The sequence below is a fragment of the Salmo trutta genome, unplaced genomic scaffold (assembly GCF_901001165.1).
Source record: "Salmo trutta unplaced genomic scaffold, fSalTru1.1, whole genome shotgun sequence".
Lineage (NCBI taxonomy): Eukaryota > Metazoa > Chordata > Actinopteri > Salmoniformes > Salmonidae > Salmo > Salmo trutta.
Window position 1 is genome coordinate 3,127,627 of NW_021823043.1, and position 27,674 is coordinate 3,155,300.

The following is a 27,674-nucleotide window of genomic DNA, read 5'->3' on the forward strand; positions in this document are numbered from 1 at the left end:
TTTTTTAATCTCTTAGTTTATCTTAGTCCTTTAATTGCCAAGTACCTCCAGTATTAAAGCTGATGTTTACAGTCTGCTGATGAGATGTGGTCCTTGATGTGTGATTGTCTTTCCACCCAGAAGCAGTGGCCGTGCAGCACCTCCTCTCCCCAGCGTCAGGGCTCAGGGGATGTACCCTGCACCCCGCTCCCTGTCTGCTGTGGTCCCAGAGGGGGGAGATGACACCCTGATGCAGGCCATCCTCAACCTGGACAGAGGGTATGTATCTGTCTGGTACTACTATCCATTACTAACTGGACATAGGGTATGTATCTGTCTGGTACTACTACTACTATCCATTACTAACTAGACAGAGGGTATGTATCTGTCTGGTACTACTACTACTATCCATTACTAACTGGACAGAGGGTATGTATCTGTCTGGTACTACTACTACTATCCATTACTAACTGGACATAGGGTATGTATCTGTCTGGTACTACTACTACTATCCATTACTAACTAGACAGAGGGTATGTATCTGTCTGGTACTACTACTACTATCCATTACTAACTAGACAGAGGGTATGTATCTGTCTGGTACTACTACTATCCATTACTAACTGGACATAGGGTATGTATCTGTCTGGTACTACTACTACTATCCATTACTAACTGGACAGAGGGTATGTATCTGTCTGGTACTACTACTACTATCCATTACTAACTGGACAGAGGGTATGTATCTGTCTGGTACTACTACTACTACTACTACTACTATCCATTACTAACTAGACAGAGGGTATGTATCTGTCTGGTACTACTACTACTATCCATTACTAACTAGACAGAGGGTATGTATCTGTCTGGTACTACTACTACTACTACTACTATCCATTACTAACTAGACAGAGGGTATGTATCTGTCTGGTACTACTACTATCCATTACTAACTGGACAGAGGGTATGTATCTGTCTGGTACTACTATTACTATCCATTACTAACTAGACAGAGGGTATGTATCTGTCTGGTACTACTACTATCCATTACTAACTGGACAGAGGCTATGTATCAGTCTGGTACTACTACTACTATCCATTACTAACTGGACAGAGGGTATGTATCTGTCTGGTACTACTACTACTACTACTATCCATTACTAACTAGACAGAGGGTATGTATCTGTCTGGTACTACTACTATCCATTACTAACTAGACAGAGGGTATGTATCTGTCTGGTACTACTACTATCCATTACTAACTGGACAGAGGCTATGTATCTGTCTGGTACTACTACTACTATCCATTACTAACTGGACAGAGGCTATGTATCTGTCTGGTACTACTACTATCCATTACTAACTGGACAGAGGCTATGTATCTGTCTGGTACTACTACTACTACTATCCATTACTAACTGGACAGAGGGTATGTATCTGTCTGGTACTACTATCCATTACTAACTAGACAGAGGGTATGTATCTGTCTGGTACTACTACTACTATCCATTACTAACTGGACAGAGGGTATGTATCTGTCTGGTACTACTACTACTATCCATTACTAACTGGACATAGGGTATGTATCTGTCTGGTACTACTACTACTATCCATTACTAACTAGACAGAGGGTAATGTATCTGTCTGGTACTACTACTACTATCCATTACTAACTAGACAGAGGGTAATGTATCTGTCTGGTACTACTACTACTACTACTACTATCCATTACTAACAGGACAGAGGGTATGTATCTGTCTGGTACTACTACTACTACTACTACTACTATCCATTACTAACTGGACAGAGGGTATGTATCTGTCTGGTACTACTACTACTAGAGGGTATGTATCTGTCTGGTACTACTACTACTACTAATACTATCCATTACTAACTTCTTCAGTTGGATATATAGTGTTTCAGTTTAATGTTTTAATGTCACATACACAAGTACAGGGAATGCCTTTCTTGTGGCTCTAACCCCAACAATGCAGTAATCAATAACAATCTATTACTAAAAACATGAGGTAGAACAAAAACAGTAAAGAAATAAGTAAGGTTTCTATATACAGGGTCAGTTCCAGTAGCATATTTACAATGTGCAGGGATACTGGAGTGATGGGAGGTAGATATGTATAGGGGTAAGGTACTATATACAGGGTCAGTTCCAGTAACATATTTACAATGTGCAGGGATACTGGAGTGATGGGAGGTAGATATGTATAGGGGTAAGGTACTATATACAGGGTCAGTTCCAGTAGCATATTTACAATGTGCAGGGATACTGGAGTGATGGAGGTAGATATGTATAGGGGTAAGGTGACGAGGCATCAGGATGTATGATAAACAGAGTAACAGCAGCGTATATGATGATTGTATCTGAGTGGTTGTGTTTATTCAGTATAAATGTATGTGCATATTATATGTTTATGAGAAGTTGATGTGTGTGTGTGTGTGTGTGTGTTGGAGTGTCTGTAGTGTGTACGGCCCTGTGAGTGTGTGTAGGGCCCTGTGAGTGTGTGTGTGTTGGTGTGTCAGTGTGTGTAGGGCCCTGGGAGTGTGTGTAGGGCCCTGGGAGTGATGGGAGGTAGATATGTATAGGGGTAAGGTACTATATACAGGGTCAGTTCCAGTAACATATTTACAATGTGCAGGGATACTGGAGTGATGGGAGGTAGATATGTATAGGGGTAAGGTACTATATACAGGGTCAGTTCCAGTAGCATATTTACAATGTGCAGGGATACTGGAGTGATGGAGGTAGATATGTATAGGGGTAAGGTACTATATACAGGGTCAGTTCCAGTAGCATATTTACAATGTGCAGGGATACTGGAGTGATGGAGGTAGATATGTATAGGGGTAAGGTGACGAGGCATCAGGATGTATGATAAACAGAGTAACAGCAGCGTATATGATGATTGTATCTGAGTGGTTGTGTTTATTCAGTATAAATGTATGTGCATATTATATGTTTATGAGAAGTTGATGTGTGTGTGTGTGTGTGTGTGTGTTGGAGTGTCTGTAGTGTGTACGGCCCTGTGAGTGTGTGTAGGGCCCTGTGAGTGTGTGTGTGTTGGTGTGTCAGTGTGTGTAGGGCCCTGGGAGTGTGTATAGAGACAAAAATAAGAATAAAATACAAGGGTCAACTCAGTCTGTGTAGCCATTTAGCTAGCTATTTAGTTAGCCATTTAGCAGTCTTATGGCATGGGGATAGAAGCTGTTCAGGAGCCTGTTGGTGTTAGACTTGATGCATCGGTACCGCTCAGACTCTAGATATGTGAAGAAGCTGATCTCTCTCTGTGTCTTCTATCTTGTCTTCTGTTATTTGACCCTTTACCATCTTTAGTTGAATGTACTGATTATAAGTCACCCTAAGAGCACTAAAATCCCCTTGTCTCTCACCTACAGAAGGAAAGGTCCCTTGCCTCCCCTGAGAACAGACGTCCCCCCCTCCCCCCACAGCCGGTCCGGCTCCACCGTCAGTAGCAAGAGCTACTCTCCTGACAGAGGCAAGGGTCTCCCCCAACCCGCCCAGCAGAAAAGTAAGTACCTCCCCCACCACTCACTCCCCACCAATCATGTTCCTCTTGGGTTGCATTCAGTTCAGCAGCTTATGAGGAGCTGGGATTCCAGCTGAACTTGTCCAATAGACATTGTGAATTGACATTTTGACCCCACTACATTATTGGAACCAGGGGGGAATCCTCAGCCTCTGTAGTTTAATCTTGTCGTCCCCATCTGATGATGCCATGGCGTGCTTTTAGGTGCTCTCTGGTACCCCTGTGGCTGAGCAGCCCTGGGGTGGGTGGCTGTTCCCCAAACAGGCCCGTGGACAAGTACCCATGGGTCAGTGGTGCACTGTGCTGTGTTAGTGTGAATCAGCCATAGATGTGATTGTCTCTGCTGAAAGAAAGCTGAGCATGTTGATTCTGCTCCTCGTCCTCCATGTATTGGTTCTAACAGCCATAATGATCATCTATAGTAGCTCATTGGTCGACAGGAGCCGTTCCCAGCTGGCTGGCGGCCTGTGTGATTATAGTCTTAGTGACGTCCATGTTCTCTTCTCCATGGTCTCTCAGGGTGTGAAGAGTTTTGTCTGAGCAGGATGTCTGGTAAGTACAGGGAAGAGGGGAAACTAGGATGGGTTCTAGAGACTATAGTGTGTGTTTTAGTGTAGGGAATAAACACTTACTGTAGATAATATCATGAACAGAAATGTGTCTGCCGAATCAATGCTGGATTACTGTTATTTCATCATAAGACTTCTATCCTGTGTTTTTAATGACACACTATCAATCTAACCAAGGACGTAGTGTGGAGAAATGGCTCTTTAGCTCCTTGGTCAAACACCAACTCCCACAAGGTTGAACCTCAATGTTGAATTGAGATATAGAATGAGGTTTAACCGTGAACCAACGTTCCCACCCTACGTCCAGCTCCGCCCATAATAAAAGAGATCTAGGGTTGAAGTTTTCTGTGAAGGTCTTTGTCCTGCTGAGTCTGTTTCAGCTGAGGTAACCTGAGGGAGAGTTTTCTGTGAAGGTCTTTATACTGCTGGGTCTGTTTCGGCTGAGGTAACCTGAGAGAGCGTTGCTAATTGGTCGGCTGGCCTGCCGTTTTCACGCTCTCTCTGCCACTTTGTTATGGATCATAAAAACGCTGTCGACTTGTGTGTGTAGAGACATAGAGGAAGGAGTAGGGTGTCTACTCTCTCTAATGGATATAACTGCTGTGTGGGGTGACATGTTAGTGTTGGAGATAGATGTTACTGGCCACCATGTTGGCTCTGTCAACCCTTTTCCAGGAGCAAGACAAACTAATATCCTCCACCCACAGGTTCTCTCTCTCTCTCTGGTCTTTCTCACTCTCAATCCCACTTTCACATTCAGTTATGGAGTGTTTTTGATATCATGGAAATGAATTCTGTTCAACCCACAAAGTCGGACGACGGATTTGACACTAAAAATGTCATTCAGAACATATCCTCCATCAGAATTGAGTTCAGCAGTGTATCTGAATAATGTAATGGTATATGGTGCAGGGAGAAGGGACCCTCTTAATAAAATATGGAACCAGCACGTCATTTGAATTTCTCCTGGGAGTGTCTGAGCATGGTGTTTGAAGTGACACAGACATGGGCCTAATGGGTAATTGACCATGGCGCCTGCGGTGGTGCCCACTGAGCATCGATGCTGCTTGGGCATCAAGCCTCTGGCAACACAGGCCAGAGAGAGCGAGAGACGGAGAGAGGAGAGTGCCAACGGACGAATGAGGGCCTGCAATTCAGTCTGACTAGCCTGCAGGGTTTCTCCTAATGCAGTTCCCCCTTATTATTGCAGCCATCCACAGGATCTGATCAGTGCAGAGGGGATAGGAGGGGACAAGCCTGGATGGAGAGGAGTACAGAGGCTTAAACACTTCCCAAATAATAACAGGAGCTGGACAAACATCCAATGCAATGGTGGATGGAGACTGTCTGGCGGCGTGTCGGATGGAGACTGTCTGGCGGCGTGTCGGATGGAGACTGTCTGGCGGCGTGTCGGATGGAGACTGTCTGGCGGCGTGTCGGATGGAGACTGTCTGGCGGCGTGTCGGATGGAGACTGTCTGGCGGTGTGTCGGATGGAGGCTGTCTGGCGGCGTGTCGGATGGAGGCTGTCTGGCGGCGTGTCGGATGGAGGCTGTCTGGCGGCGTGTCGGATGGAGGCTGTCTGGCGGCGTGTCGGATGGAGGCTGTCTGGCGGCGTGTCGGATGGAGGCTGTCTGGCGGCGTGTCGGATGGAGGCTGTCTGGCGGCGTGTCGGATGGAGGCTGTCTGGCGGCGTGTCGGATGGAGGCCGTCTGGCGGCGTGTCGGATGGAGACCCTCTGGCGGCGTGTCGGATGGAGACCCTCTGGCGGCGTGTCGGATGGAGACCCTCTGGCGGCGTGTCGGATGGAGACCCTCTGGCGGCGTGTCGGATGGAGACCCTCTGGCGGCGTGTCGGATGGAGACCCTCTGGCGGCGTGTCGGATGGAGACCCTTTGGCGGATGGAGACCGTCTGGCGGCGTGGCGGCTGGAGACTGTCTGGCGGCTGGAGACTGTCTGGCAGTGTAGACCAGGTGTGGTGTATCCCCCTGTCCCCTCCCACAGGAACCTACCTGGCGGTGTCAGAACATGTCAGACACCTTTATAACCCCCAATAAGATCACACTATACACTGAGTGGTCTTTTTCATTGTACTGGCTCGAGGTGTGTTGTTCTGAATGAATCCCTCCTTCTCCATCCCTCAGACTCTGTTGTGTTCTTTTCTTTCTCTCTCCCTTTCCAGACAAAGACAGGCCCCCTGGTCATTCTCAGGACGGGTCACCTCAGAGCACAGCGTCCACTAAGGTGAGTCCTGCTGATGAAGTGTTTTACACATTACAAACTTAGCACATGTGGGGGGCTGGACAAAAGGAAGAGTCACCACTATATTTAACTGTTCATGCTTTAATTCATGTCAGTGTGTGGTTTATTTAAGCAATAAGGCCCAAGGGGGTGTGGTATATGGCCAATATACCACGGCTAAGGGCTGTTCTTATGCACGACGCAACGTGGATTGCTTATTGCTTTTTAAAAACTGGGAGGAGAGACGGAGAGAGAGGCTGGCTGGCTGGCTGTTTCCTCTGCCTTTCTCTTGATGACTGAAGCGGTACTGACTGAGTGTAACTAGACTCCCCATGGGGATATGGGATAGTGAATGTGTGATGCTCCACCATACTGAATACACAGAGCTGCCTGGTGCTCCACCATACTGAATACACAGAGCTGCCTGATGCTCCACCATACTGAATACACAGAGCTGCCTGATGCTCCACCATACTGAATACACAGAGCTGCCTGGTGCTCCACCATACTGAATACACAGAGCTGCCTGGTGCTCCACCATACTGAATACACAGAGCTGCCTGGTGCTCCACCATACTGAATACACAGAGCTGCCTGGTGCTCCACCATACTGAATACACAGAGCTGCCTGGTGCTCCACCATACTGAATACACAGAGCTGCCTGGTGCTCCACCATACTGAATACACAGAGCTGCCTGGTGCTCCACCATACTGAATACACAGAGCTGCCTGATGCTCCACCATACTGAATACACAGAGCTGCCTGGTGCTCCACCATACTGAATACACAGAGCTGCCTGGTGCTCCACCATACTGAATACACAGAGCTGCCTGGTGCCCCACCATACTGAATACACAGAGCTGCCTGGTGCTCCACCATAGTGAATACACAGAGCTGCCTGGTGCTCCACCATACTGAATACACAGAGCTGCCTGGTGCTCCACCATAGTGAATACACAGAGCTGCCTGGTGCTCCACCATAGTGAATACACAGAGCTGCCTGGTGCTCCACCATACTGAATACACAGAGCTGCCTGGTGCTCCACCATAGTGAATACACAGAGCTGCCTGGTGCTCCACCATAGTGAATACACAGAGCTGTCTGGCACGCTAGTGACGCTACATTAACTATGGTCTGTTTCATCATATCATCTCTAACAAACAAACCTCTTGACAAATTATTCTGGAACATCTTAGAACTGTTAAAGTGCTGTGAATCATCTGATGCCAGGTGTGTTAGTAAATATTTGCTGTATACTCTGGGTAGAATCATCCTTTTGATTTGGGTTGACATTTAGACAACCGTTTGAACCTAGCCAGACACTTTCTGATACTTTATCCTCCGAGAGATCCGAAGGCGCACGGTACCTCCCTTGGAGATCCTGTGTGTGTGTGTGTGTGTGTGTGTGTGTGTGTGTGTGTGTGTGTGTGTGTGTGTGTGTGTGTGTGTGTGTGTGTGTGTACCAATAAACCCTCTGTGATGAAAGTATTTTTTTAGTGAGAGTCCCGCGACCCCCTCCATCCCTCCCTCTCCAACCCTCTGTTTGATCTGGTCACGACAGGCAGGCAGGCGGTGTGTTCCCCTCCTCCACTCTCTCCCTGGTTTAGAACCCAGAACCTTAGCCAAGATCAAAGAGCTCTGCCATTAGTAAACTCATTTTAATGGGAGACCGTGTAGGTTCAACAAACACTCTTGCTTTTGGGAGTTATCCTTAGGAGAACACAGACACACACAGGCACCATGTCTCCCTGGGTAACTGCTCAGGCTTACACAGATCTGGGATGTTTAGGGTGTCTTCATGATGTATTCTTAAAGGCTAGACATTGAAGTGGGACTGGGAGAGAAAGAGAGTCTGACTGTGCTTACACAGGCAGCCCAATTCTGATATTGTTTTCCACTAATTGGTATTTTGGCCAATCACATCAGGTATTTTTTAGAGCCCCACTCTCTCTCTTCCTGGTTGGCTCTGTGATCCCCATTTTCATATATTTGTCTTATTTTTGAATGATTTAGGGTCACTAATGCGACTTGACTCTAACTTGCTTCCTCTCTCCAGAATGTTTAATCAAGCGTAGCCAGCTCTCTGCATCCCCAGTCCCCTAGCTAGCCCCTTAAAGGACAATAGGAAATGAGGACTGAGCGAGGGAGAGGGACAGGGGTAGAAAGAGAGAGACGGAGAGAGAGAGACGGAGAGAGAGAGACGGGGAGAGAGAGATGGAGAGGGGTAGAGAGAGGGATGGAGAGGGGTAGAAAGAGAGAGACGGAGAGATCCAGAGGGAGAGGGGTAGAAAGAGAGAGACGGAGAGATCCAGAGGGGTAGAGAGAGAGAGAGAGAGAGACGGGGAGAGAGAGATGGAGAGGGGTAGAGAGAGCGACGGAGAGGGGTAGAGAGAGAGATCCAGCAGTATAGAAGCGATGATCTAAGTTGGCCTCATTTTCTCCTCGTTTCTCCTTGTCTTAGTCTCTGACACATGGGGCTGGGGCCAGCGCTGGGGGCCAGACTGTTATACCCAGTGGGGGAGGGATAATACTGTTGGCTGGCTGATCTCTCTCTACTATAGAGGGTTAATTGGAGCTCTGCTATGTGATTTGATCACCGTACTTAATGCAGTGTTAACATCTCATTTTGTTTTGGGGTTTATTTGAACTTTTCCCATGATGCACATGCAGAGTCTAGCTGAGCCCTAACAGGAGGGAACGCTCCACTTAGATGCTGACCAGAGCACTGTGTGTGTGTTGGACTCTCTGAACATGACCACACTGTTTGAGGGGCTCACCCATATCGATTCACTGGCATTGATAGCAGAGTGGACAATGCAGAAGGACTTTATACTTAAAAAACGTTTAGGTTTTTGTCTTAAATAGACACTTGGATAATAATGAAATAAATGAATATAAAAGCTTGGGATGAATCGGTATTCAGAAATCCTTCTTTCAGACAGCGGAGTGACCAGGCCACCATCTCTCTCTCTTTCTATCTCTCTCCCCAGGAGGAGGCTCATATCCTAGAGTGGGACCGTGAGGAGGGCCTGCCCCCCATCGATGAGACCCCCAAGAGCCAGGATGACTTCCAGGAGCGCCGAGCGCAGGCCATCGGAGCCAAGGCCCGGGAAATAGAGAAGGTACCCAACACAGCCATGTCTCTGGCGTGGTTAGCCCACATACACACTTCAGTTTATTTATCATATGTAGAATAATAGTGACATGCTGTCTCATAAGAGACTTTGCATAAAACAGTCAGGTCATGTGGCCAGAAAAAGCTTGAAAAACATTAGTGGAATTAGGGCCTGGAGTTTTTCCTTATCCTGTCATCTGAAGCAGGAGAAACTCCTGGGCCGAGTCATGGTTTCATCAGTGTGTTTCTGTAGCTAGTACCCTGGTTCCCTCCTGTATTACTGCAAACAGCCAGATGCCCATTCATACCAGGTTTATATACCACCCCCACCCGGCCTAGTGCTACCCAGGTTTATATACCACCCCCACCCGGCCCAGTGCTACCCAGGTTAATATACCATCCCCACCCGGCCTAGTGCTACCCAGGTTTATATACCACCCCCATCTGGCCTAGTGCTACCCAGGTTTATATACCACCCCCACCCGGCCCAGTGCTACCCAGGTTTATATACCACCCCCACCCGGCCCAGTGCTACCCAGGTTTATATACCACCCCCACCCGGCCCAGTGCTACCCAGGTTTATATACCACCCCCACCCGGCCTAGTGCTACCCAGGTTTATATACCACCCCCACCCGGCCTAGTGCTACCCAGGTTTATATACCACCCCCACCCGGCCTAGTGCTACCCAGGTTTATATACCACCCCCACCCAGCCTAGTGCTACCCAGGTTTATATACCACCCCCACCCAGCCTAGTTCTACCCAGGTTTATATACCACCAGCCTTGTTCTGCCCCAGTTTATCTACCACCAGCCTAGTTTTTCCATGGTTTATATACCTCCAGCCTAGTTCAACCCCGGTTTATATACCACCAGCCTAGTGCTTCCCAGGTTTATATACCACCCCCACCCAGCCTAGTTCTACCCAGGTTTATATACCACCCCCACCCGGCCCAGTGCTACCCAGGTTTATATACCACCAGCCTTGTTCAGCCCCGGTTTATATACCTCCAGCCTAGTTTTTCCATGGTTTATATACCTCCAGCCTAGTTTTTCCATGGTTTATATACCTCCAGCCTAGTTCAACCCCGGTTTATATACCACCAGCCTAGTGCTTCCCAGGTTTATATACCACCAGTCTAGTTCAGCCCCAGTTTATATACCACCCCCACCCAGCCTAGTGCTTCCCAGGTTTATATACCACCAGCCTAGTTCAGCCCCGGTTTATATACCACCAGCCTAGTTCAGCCCCGGTTTATATACCACCAGCCTAGTTCAGCCCCGGTTTATATACCACCAGCCTAGTTCAGCCCCGGTTTATATACCACCAGCCTAGTTCAGCCCCGGTTTATATACCACCAGCCTAGTTCAGCCCCGGTTTATATACCACCACCACGCAGCCTAGAAGGGGTGGGATAGAAAGCACCTGAGGCGTGTGTTTTGTATTTATTTATTGAACCTTTGTTTAACCAGACAAGTCAGTTAAGAACAAATGATTATTTACAATGACAGTCTAGTAACAGTTACTGGCCGTTGTTCAGGGGCAGATCGACAGATTTTTACCTTGTCAGCTTTGGGATTCGATCTAGCAACCTTTCGGTTAGTGGCCCAACACTCTATCCACTAGGCTACCTGCCGCCCTGTGTGTGTGTGTGTGTTGTCCTATGCTCCCAGTGAGCTAATTAAGGGCATCTCTGCTGTTTTACTGAGCTCATTAAATCTGAGTGTCCTCCTGGGGTAGAGCCCTTCTGGTGCAGCACCACAGAGCCCTTCTGTGGTGCTGCACCTCAGAGCATGACCCTTACAACAGCTATTTGATGCCCTCTTCCCTCAGAGAAAAAAGGCATGTTTGAGGGGACCATATTAAGGATCCTGTCGTTAAACATAGCTCTCCTCTAGGTCTAGACTGAACACATCAGGCCAGCTCTTCTCTCGGTCTCGTCTGGGAACACTTCTGGTCAGCTCTCCTCTAGGTCTAGACTGAACACATCAGGCCAGCTCTTCTCTCGGTCTCGTCTGGGAACACTTCTGGTCAGCTCTCCTCTAGGTCTCGTCTGAACACATCTGGTCAGCTCTCCTCTAGGTCTCGTCTGAACACATCTGGTCAGCTCTCCTCTAGGTCTCGTCTGAACACATCTGGTCAGCTCTCCTCTAGGTCTCGTCTGAACACATCTGGTCAGCTCTCCTCTAGATCTAGTCTGAACACATCTGGTCAGCTCTCCTTTAGGTCTCGTCTGAACACATCTGGTCAGCTCTCCTCTAGGTCTCGTCTGAACACATCTGGTCAGCTCTCCTCTAGGTCTCGTCTGAACACATCTGGTCAGCTCTCCTCTAGATCTAGTCTGAACACATCTGGTCAGCTCTCCTCTAGGTCTCGTCTGAACACATCTGGTCAGCTCTCCTCTAGGTCTCGTCTGAACACATCTGGTCAGCTCTCCTCTAGGTCTCGTCTGAACACATCTGGTCAGCTCTCCTCTAGATCTAGTCTGAACACATCTGGTCAGCTCTCCTCTAGGTCTCGTCTGAACACATCTGGTCAGCTCTCCTCTAGGTCTAGTCTGAACACATCTGGTCAGCTCTCCTCTAGGTCTCGTCTGAACACATCTGGTCAGCTCTCCTCTAGGTCTAGTCTGGGAACACTTCTGGTCAGCTCTCCTCTAGGTCTCGTCTGGGAACACTTCTGGTCAGCTCTCCTCTAGGTCTCGTCTGAACACATCTGGTCAGCTCTCCTCTAGGTCTCGTCTGGGAACACATCTGGTCAGCTCTCCTCTAGGTCTCGTCTGAACACATCTGGTCAGCTCTCCTCTAGGTCTAGTCAGAACACATCTGGTCAGCTCTCCTCTAGGTCTAGTCTGAACACATCTGGTCAGCTCTCCTCTAGGTCTAGTCTGAACACATCTGGTCAGCTCTCCTCTAGGTCTAGTCTGGGAACACATCTGGTCAGCTCTCCTCTAGATCTAGTCTGGGAACACATCTGGTCAGCTCTCCTCTAGGTCTCGTCTGAACACATCTGGTCAGCTCTCCTCTAGGTCTCGTCTGAACACATCTGGTCAGCTCTCCTCTAGGTCTAGTCTGAACACATCTGGTCAGCTCTCCTCTAGGTCTAGTCTGAACACATCTGGTCAGCTCTCCTCTAGGTCTCGTCTGGGAACACATCTGGCATTAAATTAATAATACGATTTTACGTTTATGTTGAAAGCAATATCTTTGTCAAGTTGATTATTGAAGCGTAGTATGTCTTTTCCTCACTGCAAACTGACAGTGAGATTTCAATAGAAAGCTAATTTTTATGTGTTTGAAGCGTAGGCTTGTATGTGATGTGATGGCCTAAGCTGTCAGATAACACTGAAGACAAATCCCAAACCAGTACTTCAAAGCCAATTGTTCAAACCTGTTTCTATCTGCATAAAGAAGCATTGCTTCAGAGAAACTATTCCTGAGAGCACTGGGCCTCCCTCAACAACATCTGTTGATTTCCTCTGAGGTTTCACCTTGCTGCTCTTTCCACATCAAGTGATTGAAGTGTGTGTTTAGGTCCTCAGATCATGCATAGTTAAGTGACCCAGCATGGAAGCCTTTCAAGAAACAACCCCCTTATTTCACATTAGAAATGTCTGTAAAGTGGGGCTCTCCACTGCAGTAATGGTTAGCCGCTCAACAAGTGTCAACCAGATGCCAACCACACACACACGCACACAGAGAGCGAGATGTTTATTTTCCCTCCACAATCTGGTCTAGCCATCTCTTCCATTGTACACTTAGCCTACACTGGCTCCCTCTATGCTTTTCACATATCACCTGTCATCCCATATAGCCTACTGTGTTTGTGTAGCAAAGTGAAATTGGACTAAATTCCACCTCCATGGCCTTCTCACTGTAGAGGAGGAGGAGGAAGATGAGGCATATGAATGGCGCTGACTTTGGCAGAGCTACCAGCTTAGCTCACTTCCATGGAGTGGTTAAAAGGCAGAAAGGCATGGGTGGCATCCAGCTTCTATAGGGCCTATTCATCATCGTCTGGAATGTGGCACCAGACTAGGGCCCTATTCCCTTTATAGTGCACTACTTTAGACCAGGGAGCTATGTAGGGAATAGGGTGCCATTTGGGACACTGGTTTGAGGTAGGCCATACCCCTCATAACCTGGAAACCTGGTAGCATGTTTTGATTCAATAGCAACCCTTTAAGCTCCAGAGCCACACTGTGTGGCCTCTCCTCCTCCTCAGCCCCCAGGCTCTAATCAGAGAGGGGCTGTGGCCCCTGTCTCCGTGTCCCGGCTGGGTCCCCTCCCTGTCCTTCCGGTATGCAGTATCTCTCTGATCCACAACCCAGAGATCAGACCCTGCACTCCCACCAGTCGACGCCTCCATGCTCAAAGCAATAGGCTCAACAACAGGACCCAAACCCACAGCCACCCACACCTCCAGTGGTCAAGAGCAACTTCCTCCCTGATTGGGTAATGGGGTCAAGGGTCACACAGGAAGTATGTGAAAGTACAGTGTGCTCTATGAAATGCATTGTAAGCGTTGTTCAGAGTTGGAACATTGCACTTCCTGCTTTGGACTGATTGGTTCCTCCTGTTATTAACAACTTAATTCCGTACACATTCGGTATAGCCTACCTATGAATCTAAACCGCTCATGGTGTAGTAACTAAGGAGTTGAGGTTGGAAATACAGTCACTATGTTGCCTGACCATCTCAGTTACTATAGAACTAACAATACAGCCTTAACACAATGCAGTGCTGATTAACACAGTCATTTATGTATGTGTGTGAATGGGTAGGGCTCTTGATTAACATACATATGATATCATAGCCATTAGAGGTTTCATGTGATTTCATTATCATGGCCTCTGCCTTCCTTACATAGCCTGGCTCTAGTCCACAACCAGCAACATTGTGATTGGCTAAAAATAGCCTGGAAGTGAAAATGCCTAGCAGTACAGTAGCAACTGTTAATGGGGTTGGGTTAGGTGGAGTCTCTGTCCCAAATGGCACCCTGTTCCCTACATGGCCCTATGAGTCCTGGTCTAAAGTAGTGCACTGGATAGGGTGCCATTTGGGATGCATCCTGACTAACCCGGCTTAGATGTCCTCATCTGGCCCCCCCACCCCAACCTTCACATTCCTGCCCAGCCAAACTCAGCTGTGGTTCGTCTTCAACTCCAGCACGCACCCACTCACTCCCCCAGGCCTGTTAGCTTCCTGTATCGGCCTGGCGTATCGAGCCCTAGAGTCCAGATAATTAATCATCTAGTTTAAATTGGACTAAATCTATATTTGACCTAAACTCAACCTTGTGTCCTGATGACTTTCTGCTTGGTCTAATGAGCATTAGTGAATGAATGAATGACATTTTATTTTCCTGTCAAATCGCCAGTTGGAAACCCGTCCCTTATGAGATGAATTGTCACATAAACAAACATTATAATACTTTGCTGTGATAATTCTTCTTCCAGTGTTCTCTGCAGTGCACATCACATCAAGAGTGAAACAAATAAAATAAAATCAATCCATAATAAATAGTAAATAAGGTTATCCAAACAATACTTACATCACTAGAGCAGTAAAAGATCTACAGCTAGAAAAATGAAATCGAAGGCATTTGAACCCAGTGTAGCACTAAGAGAAGATTAGTGATAGTTCACCTCACTGTTCACACAGGACAGGATCCAGTAGGGGAGAGAAGATTAGTGATAGTTCACCTCACTGTTCACACAGGACAGGATCCAGTAGGGGAGAGAAGATTAGTGATAGTTCACCTCACTGTTCACACAGGACAGGATCCAGTAGGGGAGAGAAGATTAGTGATAGTTCACCTCACTGTTCACACAGGACAGGATCCAGTAGGGGAGAGAAGATTAGTGATAGTTCACCTCACTGTTCACACAGGACAGGATCCAGTAGGGGAGAGAAGATTAGTGATAGTTCACCTCACTGTTCACACAGGACAGGATCCAGTAGGGGAGAGAAGATTAGTGATAGTTCACCTCACTGTTCACACAGGACAGGATCCAGTAGGGAGAGAAGATTAGTGATAGTTCACCTCACTGTTCACACAGGACAGGATCCAGTAGGGGAGAGAAGATTAGTGATAGTTCACCTCACTGTTCACACAGGACAGGATCCAGTAGGGGAGAGAAGATTAGTGATAGTTCACCTCACTGTTCACACAGGACAGGATCCAGTAGGGGAGAGAAGATTAGTGATAGTTCACCTCACTGTTCACACAGGACAGGATCCAGTAGGGGAGAGAAGATTAGTGATAGTTCACCTCACTGTTCACACAGGACAGGATCCAGTAGGGGAGAGAAGATTAGTGATAGTTCACCTCACTGTTCACACAGGACAGGATCCAGTAGGGGAGAGAAGATTAGTGATAGTTCACCTCACTGTTCACACAGGACAGGATCCAGTAGGGGAGAGAAGATTAGTGATAGTTCACCTCACTGTTCACACAGGACAGGATCCAGTAGGGGAGAGAAGATTAGTGATAGTTCACCTCACTGTTCACACAGGACAGGATCCAGTAGGGGAGAGAAGATTAGTGATAGTTCACCTCACTGTTCACACAGGACAGGATCCAGTAGGGGAGAGAAGATTAGTGATAGTTCACCTCACTGTTCACACAGGACAGGATCCAGTAGGGGAGAGAAGATTAGTGATAGTTCACCTCACTGTTCACACAGGACAGGATCCAGTAGGGAGAGAAGATTAGTGATAGTTCACCTCACTGTTCACACAGGACAGGATCCAGTAGGGGAGAGAAGATTAGTGATAGTTCACCTCACTGTTCACACAGGACAGGATCCAGTAGGGGAGAGAAGATTAGTGATAGTTCACCTCACTGTTCACACAGGACAGGATCCAGTAGGGGAGAGAAGATTAGTGATAGTTCACCTCACTGTTCACACAGGACAGGATCCAGTAGGTGAGAGAGATGATTACACAGATCCACAAAGAATTTAATATATATTTTATTTTTTATAAACTATCTACTGGGTGAAATACCAGTGTGCCATCACAGCAGCAAGATGTGTGACCTGTTGCCACAAGAACATGGCAACCAGTGAGAAGAACAAACACCATTGTAAATACAACCCATATTTATGTTTATTTATTTTCCCGGTACTTTATCTATTTACACATAATTACATTTTATGTCTATTTTGGAACTTTTGTGAGTGTAATGTTTACTGTACATTTTTTGTTTATTCCACTTTTCTTTATTATCTATTTCACTTGCTTTGGCAACGTAAACATGTTTCCCATGCCAATAAAGGCCTTGAATTGAATTGAGAGAGAGACAGAAAAAGAGAGCAAGATAAGAGAGTGAGTAGGGGAGAAAGGGAAGATAGTGACAAGTCTGTGTTAGTGTCCTAAAGGCCTGACAGTGACTCACCTCTTATAGCTGCAGACTCAGAGACTGAGGCCCTGGGAAACGGACTGTAGCTGGAAGCTAAACTATTCTGGACGGCACAGCCCCGTACTGTCTGAGACAGCTCAAAGTATGCAGTGGAGAGCTGTCAGGGTGTGGTAACCAAGGGCTAGTGAGTGGACCATGTTGGAATGTCCATAATGATCTTGACTGCATGTATTCTCTGCTCCCATGTTGGTCTGTAGAAGGTCACAATTCTAAACAGGCCACTTTTCTCTCTCCTTCTGCATGTTTATGGTGAGAACCTTTTCCAGGTGTCACCCTGGGGCAATGGGGTGGACTGTTTTTCATCTCAATGACAGTTCAACAGTGTTTTCCCTCCGTTATTTCAATCTTTCCTTGTCAGTGCATGTTTCAATTTGTGATTTATCGTGATGGGAAAGATTACAGATTTAAGACTTTCTTTTATTTAGCTCTTGTAATCCAAATGTTGATGTTGGATTTAATTAATTTTCGATAAGCTAGACCAATCCTCCTCTGATCAAATCATTAGACTGTGCACTAGGTCTGACCTTGTATGACATCAGCAGTGTATTTGCTGTTTGGTCTGTGTGATCCATTGAAGACTAGGTGTGGGTCAGCAGCTCTCATCAAGGTTTTAACACCTCTCCTCTCATTGTTCCCCTCACACCTGTTACAAGCCCTAGAGCCTCAACTCCTCTACTTTACTGGGTGTTTATTGGCTCTGGGGCCAGGCTAGCCAATAAGAAGGCTTGTGTGCTGACAGGAGAACTGGGTCTATGTGTTAACACAATGAAGTGTGTGTTGTTCACACCAGTGTTCTCTTCTCCCTTAGCAGGGCTATTGAATGAGCATGTAGACGTGAGCTTGCTCTGGGCTCATCAGGAAATAGTTTCTAAAACCAGACCCTCATATTCCAAGGAAGTGCTGATGTTCCTAGTCTCTGAAGAGCTAGTACTGTTCATTTGTTCTAGTTCTGTAGTTGAAGATGTTCAATACTTGTTGATCATGTTGTATTAGATTGCTCTGACTGAAATTCCTTGTGGATAAGAGCATCTGCTAATTGACCAAAATGAAGTGTTATTGGCTCCTGTTTCTGATGTTGTGGTGTTTTCCAGGTGTACCGGCAGGACTGTGAGACGTTTGGCATGGTAGTGAAGATGCTGGTTGCTAAGGACGCCAGTCTGGAGAAGCAGCTGCAGATTCCACTCCGAGAGAACCTGGGAGAGATCAGGGAGCGTTGCCTTGACGACCTCAAGCACTTCATCTCCGATCTGGATCAGGTGATTGAGGTCGTACGGCAACCGGAACCCTCCATCTGAGACAGACAGCCAATCGCGTCCCATCTTACTGTAAGGGAGCCAATCAGGTCCAGTCTTTTTGTTGGGCCTCCAGTTTGGGCATACAGTGAGGGCAGGACTCCCAGGGGTCTGCCATGTGTTAAGACTATGGATATCTTGAGCGGTATTGGCCCCATGTTTTCCCATCTTTCTGGGTTTCAGGCCAGACATGCACCACACCCAGGTAACCCATATGTACTGATAATGTCCAGCAGTAATTAGTCAATGTTGTCAAAAACAGTGTTCAAAGTCCTGTTCAGCTACTTCCTCACCACCCGATGAGGGTATTGGTTCTACAATGTCCTTAACTAGTAGAACTGGTATGTCAATTTAGGCTAATAGTTCATCTGGGATTTAGTGATTTTAAAACTGTTGTTAACCAGTGTAACCATGGGAACGGTCGTCAGTGTTTTTTACTGAACTGGTAATCTAATGATGATGTGTGTTATAGGTCATTATCCACTGGTACCACAAACAATGCTCTGCAAGTACAGTACCAGTCAAAGGTTTGGACACACCTACTCATTCAAGGGTTTTTCTTTATTTTTACAATTTTCTGCATTATAGAATAATAGTGAAGACATCAAAACTATGAAATAACAAATCATGTAGCAACCAAAAAAGTGTTAAACAAATACAAATATATTTTATATTTGAGATTCTTCAAAGTAACCACCCTTTGCCTTGATGACATCTTTGCACACTCTTGGCATTCTCTTCACCTGGAATGCTTTTCCAACAGTCTTGAAGGAGTTCCCACATATGCTGATCACTTGTTGGCTGCTTTTCCTTCACTCTGCAGTCGTACTCATCCCAAACCATCTCAATTGGATTGAGGGTCGGGTGATTGTGGAGGTCAGGTCATCTGATGCAGCACTCCATCACTCTCCTTCTTGGTCAAATAGCCCTTACACAGCCTGGAGGTGTGTTGGGTCATTGTCCTGTTGAAAAACAAATGATAGTCCCACTAAGCGCAAACCAGATGGGATGGCGTATCGCTTCAGAATGCTGTGGTAGCCATGCTGGTTAAGTGTGCCTAGAATTCAAAAAGAAATCACAGACAGTGTCACCAGCAAAGCACCCCCACACCTCCTCCATGCTTCACGGTGGGAACCACACATGCGGAGATCATCCGTTCACCTACTCTGCGTCTCAAAGACACCGCGGTTGGAACCAAAAAGCAAAAATTGACTCATCAGACCAAAGGAAGGATTTCCACCGGTCTAATGTCCATTGCTCGTGTTTCTTGGCACAAGCAAGTCTCTTCTTCTTATTGGTGTCCTTTAGTAGTGGTTTCTTTGCAGCAATTCTACCATAAAGGCCTGCTTTCATGCAGTCTCCTCTGAACAGTTGATGTTGAGATGTGTCTGTTACTTGAACACTGAAGCATTTATTTGGGCTGCAATTTCTTAGGCTGGTAACTCTAATGAACTTATTCTCCACATCAGAGGTAACTCTGGGTCTTCCTTTCCTGTGGTGGTCCTAATTAGAGCCAGTTTCATCATAGTGCTTGATGGTTTTTGCGACTGCACTTGAACAAACTTTAAAAGTTCTTGACGTTTTCCGGATTGACTGACTCGTTTCTCTTTGCTTATTTGAGCTGTTCTCGCCATAGTATGTACTTGGTATTTTACCAAATAGGTTTATCTTGTCACATGCACAGGCTTCCCTGTGGCTCAGTTGGTAGAGCATGGTGTTTGCAACGCCAGCATGGTGTGTGCAACGCCAGGGTTGTGGGTTCGATTCCCACGGGGTGCCAGTACAAATATATATATTTTTTAAATGCATGAAATGAAATGTATGCATTCACTACTGTAAGTCGCTCTCGATAAGAGCGTCTGCTAAATGATTTAAATGTAAATGTATCTTCTGTATACCACCCCTACCTTGTCACAACACAAATGATTGGCTCAAACGCATTAAGGAAAGAAATTACACAAATGTACTTTTAACAAAGGCACATCTGTTAATTGAAATGCATTCCAGGTGACTACCTCATGAAGCTGGTTGAGAGAATGCCAAGAGTGTGCAAAGCTGTCATCAAGGCAAAGGGTGGCTACTTTGAAGAATCAAAAATATATATTGATTTAATACATGATTTCATGTGTTATTTCATAGTTTTGATGTCTTCGCTATTATTCTACAATGTAGAAAATAGTAAAAATAAAGAAAATCCCTGGGATGAGTAGGTGTGTCCAAACTTTTGACTGGTACTGTAAGGATCCAGTTAAAAAGCAATGTCTTGTTTTATGAACTCTTCCTGCTAGGTACATTTGATTTGAGATTGCAGCAGCTGAAGCAAGACTTTTGGTGCTACTGCCTGGGAGTAGGATTGTGCTACTTGTGTAAAGTCTTGTATGGTCTGAGAATATACACGTTCTCTCTTTTTTTCTTTTGTATGGAAAATGTGTTAATCTGACTATGACCTACTTCAGCCAGTATGGCACTGGCCGGCTATGTGTGATTTACATTTTGTGTTTCTTGACAGATTATTGTATTCACCACCAGTGCTAATTTTATCTGGGGGGGGGGGAGGAGAAGAAGAAAAAAACACTTTCTAAACGTCAGATGCTCAACTCAACTTTCTGTATGTGGAACTGACTCGTCTTTGATTTGTGATTAAATGATTTTTGAGTATAACAATAATAAATATGTTTTTATTATGTAAATGGGTTGTAGACTATGTAGTATCTACCATTCACATATCAGGTTTGGTGCCTCCGATGGTACTTTGTGGGTCAGTGTTTGGTTTAGGTGCACTGCTTGAACACCAAGTTATTTGCATTGTATATTTTAATATTTACTTTGTCCAAAAATGCTATCAAATCAATTATTCTAGTATATACGAGAAACAAACATTTTCTGAAACATTGGGTAAGAATATTTATTTAAAGCTTCTTTACATCACAACAGTTAAGTATTCATGGTATAATGACCTGCGCTGTATAAAGGGCATGTATGGAGAAGACCTCTAATGTAAATGAATCTCCACAGGTTGCTTTTACATTGTATTTTACACCCTGAGGGACAAGCGTGTTAGAGAATAAACATTGGAATACAGGAAAGACTCAGGGTATCACTTTACATTGATGTTGAGAGGTTTAAGAGCAACTTCATGTTAATTGTTAGCCTACCAGAAACAGTACATTGTTACCAGAAACCAGATATTATGGCACTTTGATTTGAGTAAGCAGATGGTTTGTATCCTGGCAACAGTTGGTTTGTTTTTTGTAAAGCCTTGATTGATTGACAAGTGATGCGTGCAAAATAGCTCTGCTTGTTACTACGACAACAGCTTGTCCCGCCTCCCTACGCCAACTTTGTTTACATCAAAACCAGAAAAATCTCAGTTAAAACTTGGGGATATAAAAATACCAGTATTAACATTTTAACTTAATATATACATTCATATTTTGTACTATTAAATAATTATGTTGGTTTGTCTCTAGAAGTCTACTTTACTAACTATTCCTCTCCCTGTCAGCAATAACAATAGTGCATTAATTGCCATTTAATGCACACAATGGTATTGCTGGAATACTTTCAATGGTTCATCATACAATGTTGTAAAAAAACAACAAACGTGTTTTTTGGTGAATTTTATAAAAGGAAAAGGAGAAAATGTATCTTTTTCTTTTTAGGTCTCCTGGCATGGTTTGAGTGTTAGACATGACCCATAATAAGAAGTCCAATAATATGGACAATGTTTTGTCCAGCAAGTCAAACTACAAAGAACTGGTCTCACCTGTCCACAAATGATTACTGCTGGAAGTAAAACAAAGAATGTACATCTAGATTATGAAATGATGCAGTTCTTGCCTCTGTGACCCTTCTTTCTGGATTTAGTCCGTGAGTCGTTGGGCGACATGGCCGTAACGCGTGTTGGGAAGTCCTCAGTGTAGTATTGATACCTGCTAGTAACCCTGGGCTGGGGAATGAGCTGCCCCAGGAAGTAACCTTCCTCCTCAGAGTCTGAGGAAGAAGAGGAGCAGGTGGAGCACCAGTCTTCCTCGTCAGCGTATAAGCCGCCTAAGAAGCGGTCACGATCCCGGTCGCCCCGAGCCTGGAGGGAGTAGTCTGAAGTGGTGTGGGGATAGGGTGGCGGCCTGTGAGCACCAGGGCCAGGTTGGTTGAAGAGGGCCGCATGGTGTTCCTGAAGGGAACTCAGACCATGTCCCTCGTAGGGCCTCTGCACCCGTTCCTTAGGCAGCAGGTTAAGAGCATTGTCCGAGCGGGCTCTGCGGTTGTGGTGGCGGCTGTGGTGGTGCCGGCGTGGTCTTTCGGGGTCCTCGTGGTGGTACACCCTCCGACGCGTCCTCTCACTCTGAGGAGGCTGACGCACCGCCAGGTTCTGGTAAGACCCGTTATCCACCGTGTCCTCAGAGAACTTGACCATCTGCTGGCCAGGTGGCCGTGTGGACTGGGACCTGCTCCTCCTCAACACTGGCAGCTGAAGGTGAGGTGGTGGCACCTCCTGTTTAGGAGGGAGGGGTGGGAGGGGCAAAGACACCGGCCCCTGTACCCTCTGCACCCCCCTCAACACCTCTTCTTCCTGGTCTGCTGCCCCCTCCTGGTGATCGAGAGAGTTGGCGCTGCGGTGGAGCATGGAGGAGTTGAGGGTGCCCATGATGCTCATCTTCTCACAGTCTTCTGGGTCCAGCAGGTTGTGGAGGGAGTAGAGGATCTGACCCTCCTTACTGTCTCCATCCGCTGACGCACCTGGGAGGACAGGACAATATAAAGTTGTGTTACTCGAGAAAGAAGCAGGAAAACAAGAGTTCTTTACTGTAGCTATTTTGTTTCATGGCTTTTTATACTATCTTTTCCTGTTCCATTTACATCTCCATTATTACACTGGAATTAAGAACTGATCGCCGACGACCTTTACCAGACTACTTTCACCAGACGTTCACCAAATACTGTTTTACAGTAAACAAAGAAGCGCATGTGATATGAACTCTTACCAGTGATGTTAGAGAGGGCTAGAGAGTCCATGGAGTCTCCGACACTGTGCTCAGTCTTCTTCAGCTCGTCTGTGATACACTCCAGAGAGTCTTCACACCACTGCCTGGGGTCCAGCATCCATAACCCTGCTCCCCCAGCGCTAACCCTCTGGTCCATCAGCCCCTGGTCCAGATCCAGATCATGGATCTTTCTGGCACTAGCAGGGCCCGGGTGGCTTCCGTAAGCCGAGTCCCCAAGTCCGTCTTGGGACTGTGCCCAGTACATCTCAGGCAGGTGCTTCTTACTGACCAGCCCATCCTGGGACTGGGCCCAGTACATCTCAGGCAGGTGACTGTGGCTCTGGTTTGTGGGACTGGTGGAGGTGGAGGCTGGTTTAGTCTCAGGCTTCAGCCAGGGTTCGGCTGACCTACTGGTGCTGGGTTCCTCTGAAGGCTGCGTCTGGAACACCCCGGCGCGGTCCCCGAACTTCAGCAGGAGCTGTGTCATGTAGTCCTCATGTTCGGCCCACTCCTCTGGATCCTCCGGAGCGTCCTCTCGGTCCCTCCAGGTGTGCTCCTCAGTGATGCCCATGTGGGACAGCTTTTGCCCCACAATATCCATATCTCTGTCCCCTCTATCTCCATATAGACTAGGAGTCTTGTTATAGTCAGCCACTGCAACCGGGTTGAAGAGCTGGGACTGCCTCCACTGTTCAGCCACCGGCTGGCTACTCTTACCCATGTGGCTCTGGCGGGATTCACGAGAGCCGGCGGACTGGAAGACCGAGTCAGAGGAGTCTGAGGCGTAGACGTCCTCTCCCAGGCTGCAGGCCTTGGAGCAGTAGATACGGCCCTGCTTGGGCAGGAAGGGACAGCCCAGCAGGGAGCTCTTACACTGGGCACAGCAGAAACACGTGTCTGTAGCGTGCCAGTGGACACCCTCGTAGGTCATCTGGGCGTGGTCCACTCCTGGTGGAGGCAAGAAGGGAGGGAGAGAGGAATGGAGGGAAGAGAGGGAGAGGTGGTGAATGTAGAGCGACATCTCTAAAAGGCTTCAGCAACAGGCTACACATTGTCAACAACTCTTTATTTATTCCAGTAATCAGGCATAGATTGACCACATATGAACCAGAGATATTGACTCACCTATATTCTCCCCGCAGGCTTCACAGTACTCCGCGTACAGAGACTCGAAGCAGCCGCAGCAGTAGGGGCGGCCATCTTTCATGATGTATCGCTGACCGCCGAGCACCGTCTCACACTCGAAACAGGCAAAGTGCTTCATGTGCCAGTGACGCCCCTCTGCCTCCGTGCACTCATCAGAAAAAATGATCTGAGGGAGGGATAAACATGTTTAAATACGGTCTGCTACTTATAGAATAATTAGGAAACAGACAAACACAAGATGAATTCAACTTCAGTTACTAATTGTGCAGTAAGCTTATTGGTCACATTGCTTCAGTAGGCTACTGTCTCCAGTGTCTCCAGTGTTGAATGAGCAGACTGACTAAAGCCTAACTACTGTACTGATCGTTGAAAAAAAGTCTGCCATTGTTTCAAGCCAACACTTCAATGTTTCATGTCTGCAATGAGTTAACCTCATCACAGGTTATTGATCACATACACACACCACACACACACACACACACAGTGATCTCACCTCATCGCAGGCTGAGCATCGTGGTTTCAGCAGCTCAGCATGGTGTCGTCCACAGTGGATCTTTCCGTCCTGGTGGAAGTAGATAAGGTCTACCAGCAGCTCCTGACACGTGGCGCACGCAAAGCATGCTGGATGCCAGCACGGCCCCGGACCCGCCCGCGATGCAAAGATGGCCATCTCTCCTCCACTGATGCCCTCACCACACTGGGGATGAAACAACGTCACATCATGTTCATATGGAGAACGATGGGGTATCGTTGAAGAAGCAGGGTATACATAGCCTGTTCCCAGATCTGTCTGTGCCAGTCATGTGACAACGATCCTAAGAGTTGGCAAGACAGCACAAACTGATCTGGGACCATGTGACGTGCAAAAGATATCAACAAGCGTGTTGCTTAATGTATTGCTTAATTAAGTTACCAGCAAAACAGAACGGATCCCTGAGTCATGTCAAGCGATGTTTCAGTCCACATAAAACACCAAGGAATGAGCAAATTGTTATGGTGTTTGTGTCCTTGTGTCTGTGTTGTTTTGTTCTGTACATGTTTAAGGAAAACCAAACACTATACTATAGCCTCATCCCTCCAGCTCACCAGAGCATGTCTGAACATACAGTCATCAGTCTTTAAATAACCACTGCCAGACCTGGGTTCAAATACTATTACAAGTCTTTCAAATACTTTAATTGCTTGCTTTAACCTGCCTAGAGACAGATGGGCAGTGGTCCCATTGCGCTAGGCTAGCTCAATCAAGCCAGGCTAAAGTATTTGAAATGATTTCAAATACTATTTGAACCCAGGTCTGAGCACTAGGGCCACAGGACACCACTCACAGCTGTTGTCCATTATTACCAAGCCACCATCGGCCTTGGAAACCGGGGTGTCGTGTGTCCCCTGAAGGTACGGAAATCAAAACTACAGCTATAGGCAAAGCCACGTTACTTTGTGAGTCTCTCTCGCTCTGTCTGTCTGTCTGTCTCTCTGTCTCTCTGTCTCTCTCTGTGTCTATGTCTATGTCTCTCTCTCTCTATCTCTCTCTGTCTATGTCTCTCTCTCTCTCTGTCTATCTATCTCTCTGTCTGTGTCTCTCTCTCTCTCTCTCTTTCTATCTCTCTCTGTGTCTATGTCTATGTCTCTCTCTCTGTCTCTCTGTCTGTATGGGTGGTATAACAACATGCCAGTATTCAGTCCCTCAAACCAGCCATGCCTTTACAACATGCCAGTCACTAGTCTCATATGATGTGGTCACTAGTCTAATAGGATGTGGTCACTAGTCTAATAGGATGTGGTCACTAGTCTAATAGGATGTGGTCACTAGTCTAATAGGATGTGGTCACTAGTCTAATAGGATGTGGTCACTAGTCTAATAGGATGTGGTCACTAGTCTAATAGGATGTGGTCACTAGTCTAATAGGATGTGGTCACTAGTCTAATAGGATGTGGTCACTAGTCTAATAGGATGTGGTCACTAGTCTCATAGGATGTGGTCACTAGTCTAATAGGATGTGGTCACTAGTCTAATAGGATGTGGTCACTAGTCTAATAGGATGTGGTCACTAGTCTAATAGGATGTGGTCACTAGTCTAATAGGATGTGGTCACTAGTCTAATAGGATGTGGTCACTAGTCTAATAGGATGTGGTCACTAGTCTAATAGGATGTGGTCACTAGTCTAATAAGATGTGGTCACTAGTCTAATAGGATGTGGTCACTAGTCTAATAGGATGTGGTCACTAGTCTAATAGGATGTGGTCACTAGTCTAATAGGATGTGGTCACTAGTCTAATAGGATGTGGTCACTAGTCTAATAGGATGTGGTCAATAGTCCACAGTGATCAGAAAGGACTTGTGGTATGTGCCTTTTAAATCTGTTTTTAAGGCCCTTTAACATGCCAAACTATGACTATTACATTTCACAAGCTGGAACAAAATCTATTGTACAGCACTAAGTCTTTTTAAACAGGATTTGAAGGCTTTCAACAAGCCAAACTGTAATCAATTCTAATCACAAGCTTTGGCAATATAAACATGTTTCCCATGCCAAAAAAGCCCTTTGACTTGAATTAAGAGAAAGAGAGAGAGAGAGAGAGAGAGAGAGAGAGAGAGAGAGAGACAGAGAGAGAGAGAGAGAGAGACAGAGAGACAGAGAGACAGAGAGAGAGAGAGAGAGAGAGAGAGAGAGAGCGAGAGAGAGAGAGAGAGAGAGTTTATTGTACAGTCTGTAGAGCACTGGGTTAATGGGTGCCTACTGACCAGTGGTACAGTTGAAATGAACTCAACACCCTGTTAACATTTATTTTTGACTGCAGGAAATTGGGCCCATTGATTTTGCTGGAATAACTTCCACGCTCGGGTTGAGCATGAGCTCCTAATGTCCACACTTCCTCCTCTCTGCTCCCTCTGAGTGGGTTAGTTGTTAATGAGACAGACTCTGCCCTTGATTAAATCCTCACATTATCACTGGCGCTTTAGGCTTACGTCCCAAATGGCACCCTATTCCCTACATTGTGCACTACTTCCCTCTGGGCCCTGGTCAAATGTAGTACACTATGTAGTGAATAGGATGCCATTTGGGATGCACATTTAGAATAGAACAGAGCGAGGCCAAAGGGGGTCGGTAAGTCTAAATAAACAACTAGCGTATTGCCCAGTGTCGTTAGCTTGTTGTCGTTTCCTGCTCTGCCTAGCAGGAAGAGCTTCAGGAGGGAGAAGCAGCTCTTTATAGGATTGCTGCTCTGCCTAGCAGGAAGAGCTTCAGGAGGGAGAAGCAGCTCTTTATAGGATTGCTGCTCTGCCTAGCAGGAAGAGCTTCAGGAGGGAGAAGCAGCTCTCTATAGGATTGCTGCTCTGCCTTGCAGGAAGAGC

The 27,674-nt window shown here is 46.4% G+C and overlaps 2 protein-coding genes and 1 long non-coding RNA gene across 12 annotated transcripts in view; 2 read left to right on the forward strand and 1 right to left on the reverse strand.

Annotated features, from left to right (window-relative positions):
• LOC115188438 (periphilin-1-like) overlaps positions 1-18,775 on the forward strand; it is a 28,449-nt gene extending 9,674 nt beyond the window's left edge. For 4 of the 5 annotated variants that reach the window (XM_029747303.1, XM_029747301.1, XM_029747304.1 and 1 more), the window contains exons 6-10: positions 121-258; positions 3,391-3,524; positions 6,293-6,354; positions 9,345-9,476; positions 17,987-18,775. In XM_029747303.1, coding sequence (XP_029603163.1) covers positions 121-258; positions 3,391-3,524; positions 6,293-6,354; positions 9,345-9,476; positions 17,987-18,190 — 670 coding nt within the window. In that variant the 3' untranslated portion in view covers positions 18,191-18,775. The remainder of the gene's footprint in view (positions 1-120; positions 259-3,390; positions 3,525-6,292; positions 6,355-9,344; positions 9,477-17,986) is intronic. The other variant, XM_029747306.1, reaches the window with a different exon arrangement.
• LOC115188444 (uncharacterized) lies at positions 11,121-15,059 on the forward strand. The gene is made up of 2 exons (XR_003876413.1): positions 11,121-11,368; positions 11,443-15,059. It is a non-coding gene; the product is annotated as an uncharacterized LOC115188444 (long non-coding RNA).
• Positions 18,776-21,066: 2,291 nt separating the features above from the next.
• LOC115188431 (prickle-like protein 1) overlaps positions 21,067-27,674 on the reverse strand; it is a 45,169-nt gene continuing 38,561 nt past the window's right edge. For all 6 annotated transcript variants that reach the window (XM_029747281.1, XM_029747282.1, XM_029747278.1 and 3 more), the window contains 4 exons: positions 24,812-25,015; positions 24,298-24,484; positions 23,173-24,120; positions 21,067-22,927 (listed from right to left, as the gene is read on the reverse strand). In XM_029747281.1, the coding sequence (XP_029603141.1) occupies positions 22,005-22,927; positions 23,173-24,120; positions 24,298-24,484; positions 24,812-25,015 (2,262 nt within the window). In that variant the 3' untranslated portion in view covers positions 21,067-22,004. The remainder of the gene's footprint in view (positions 22,928-23,172; positions 24,121-24,297; positions 24,485-24,811; positions 25,016-27,674) is intronic.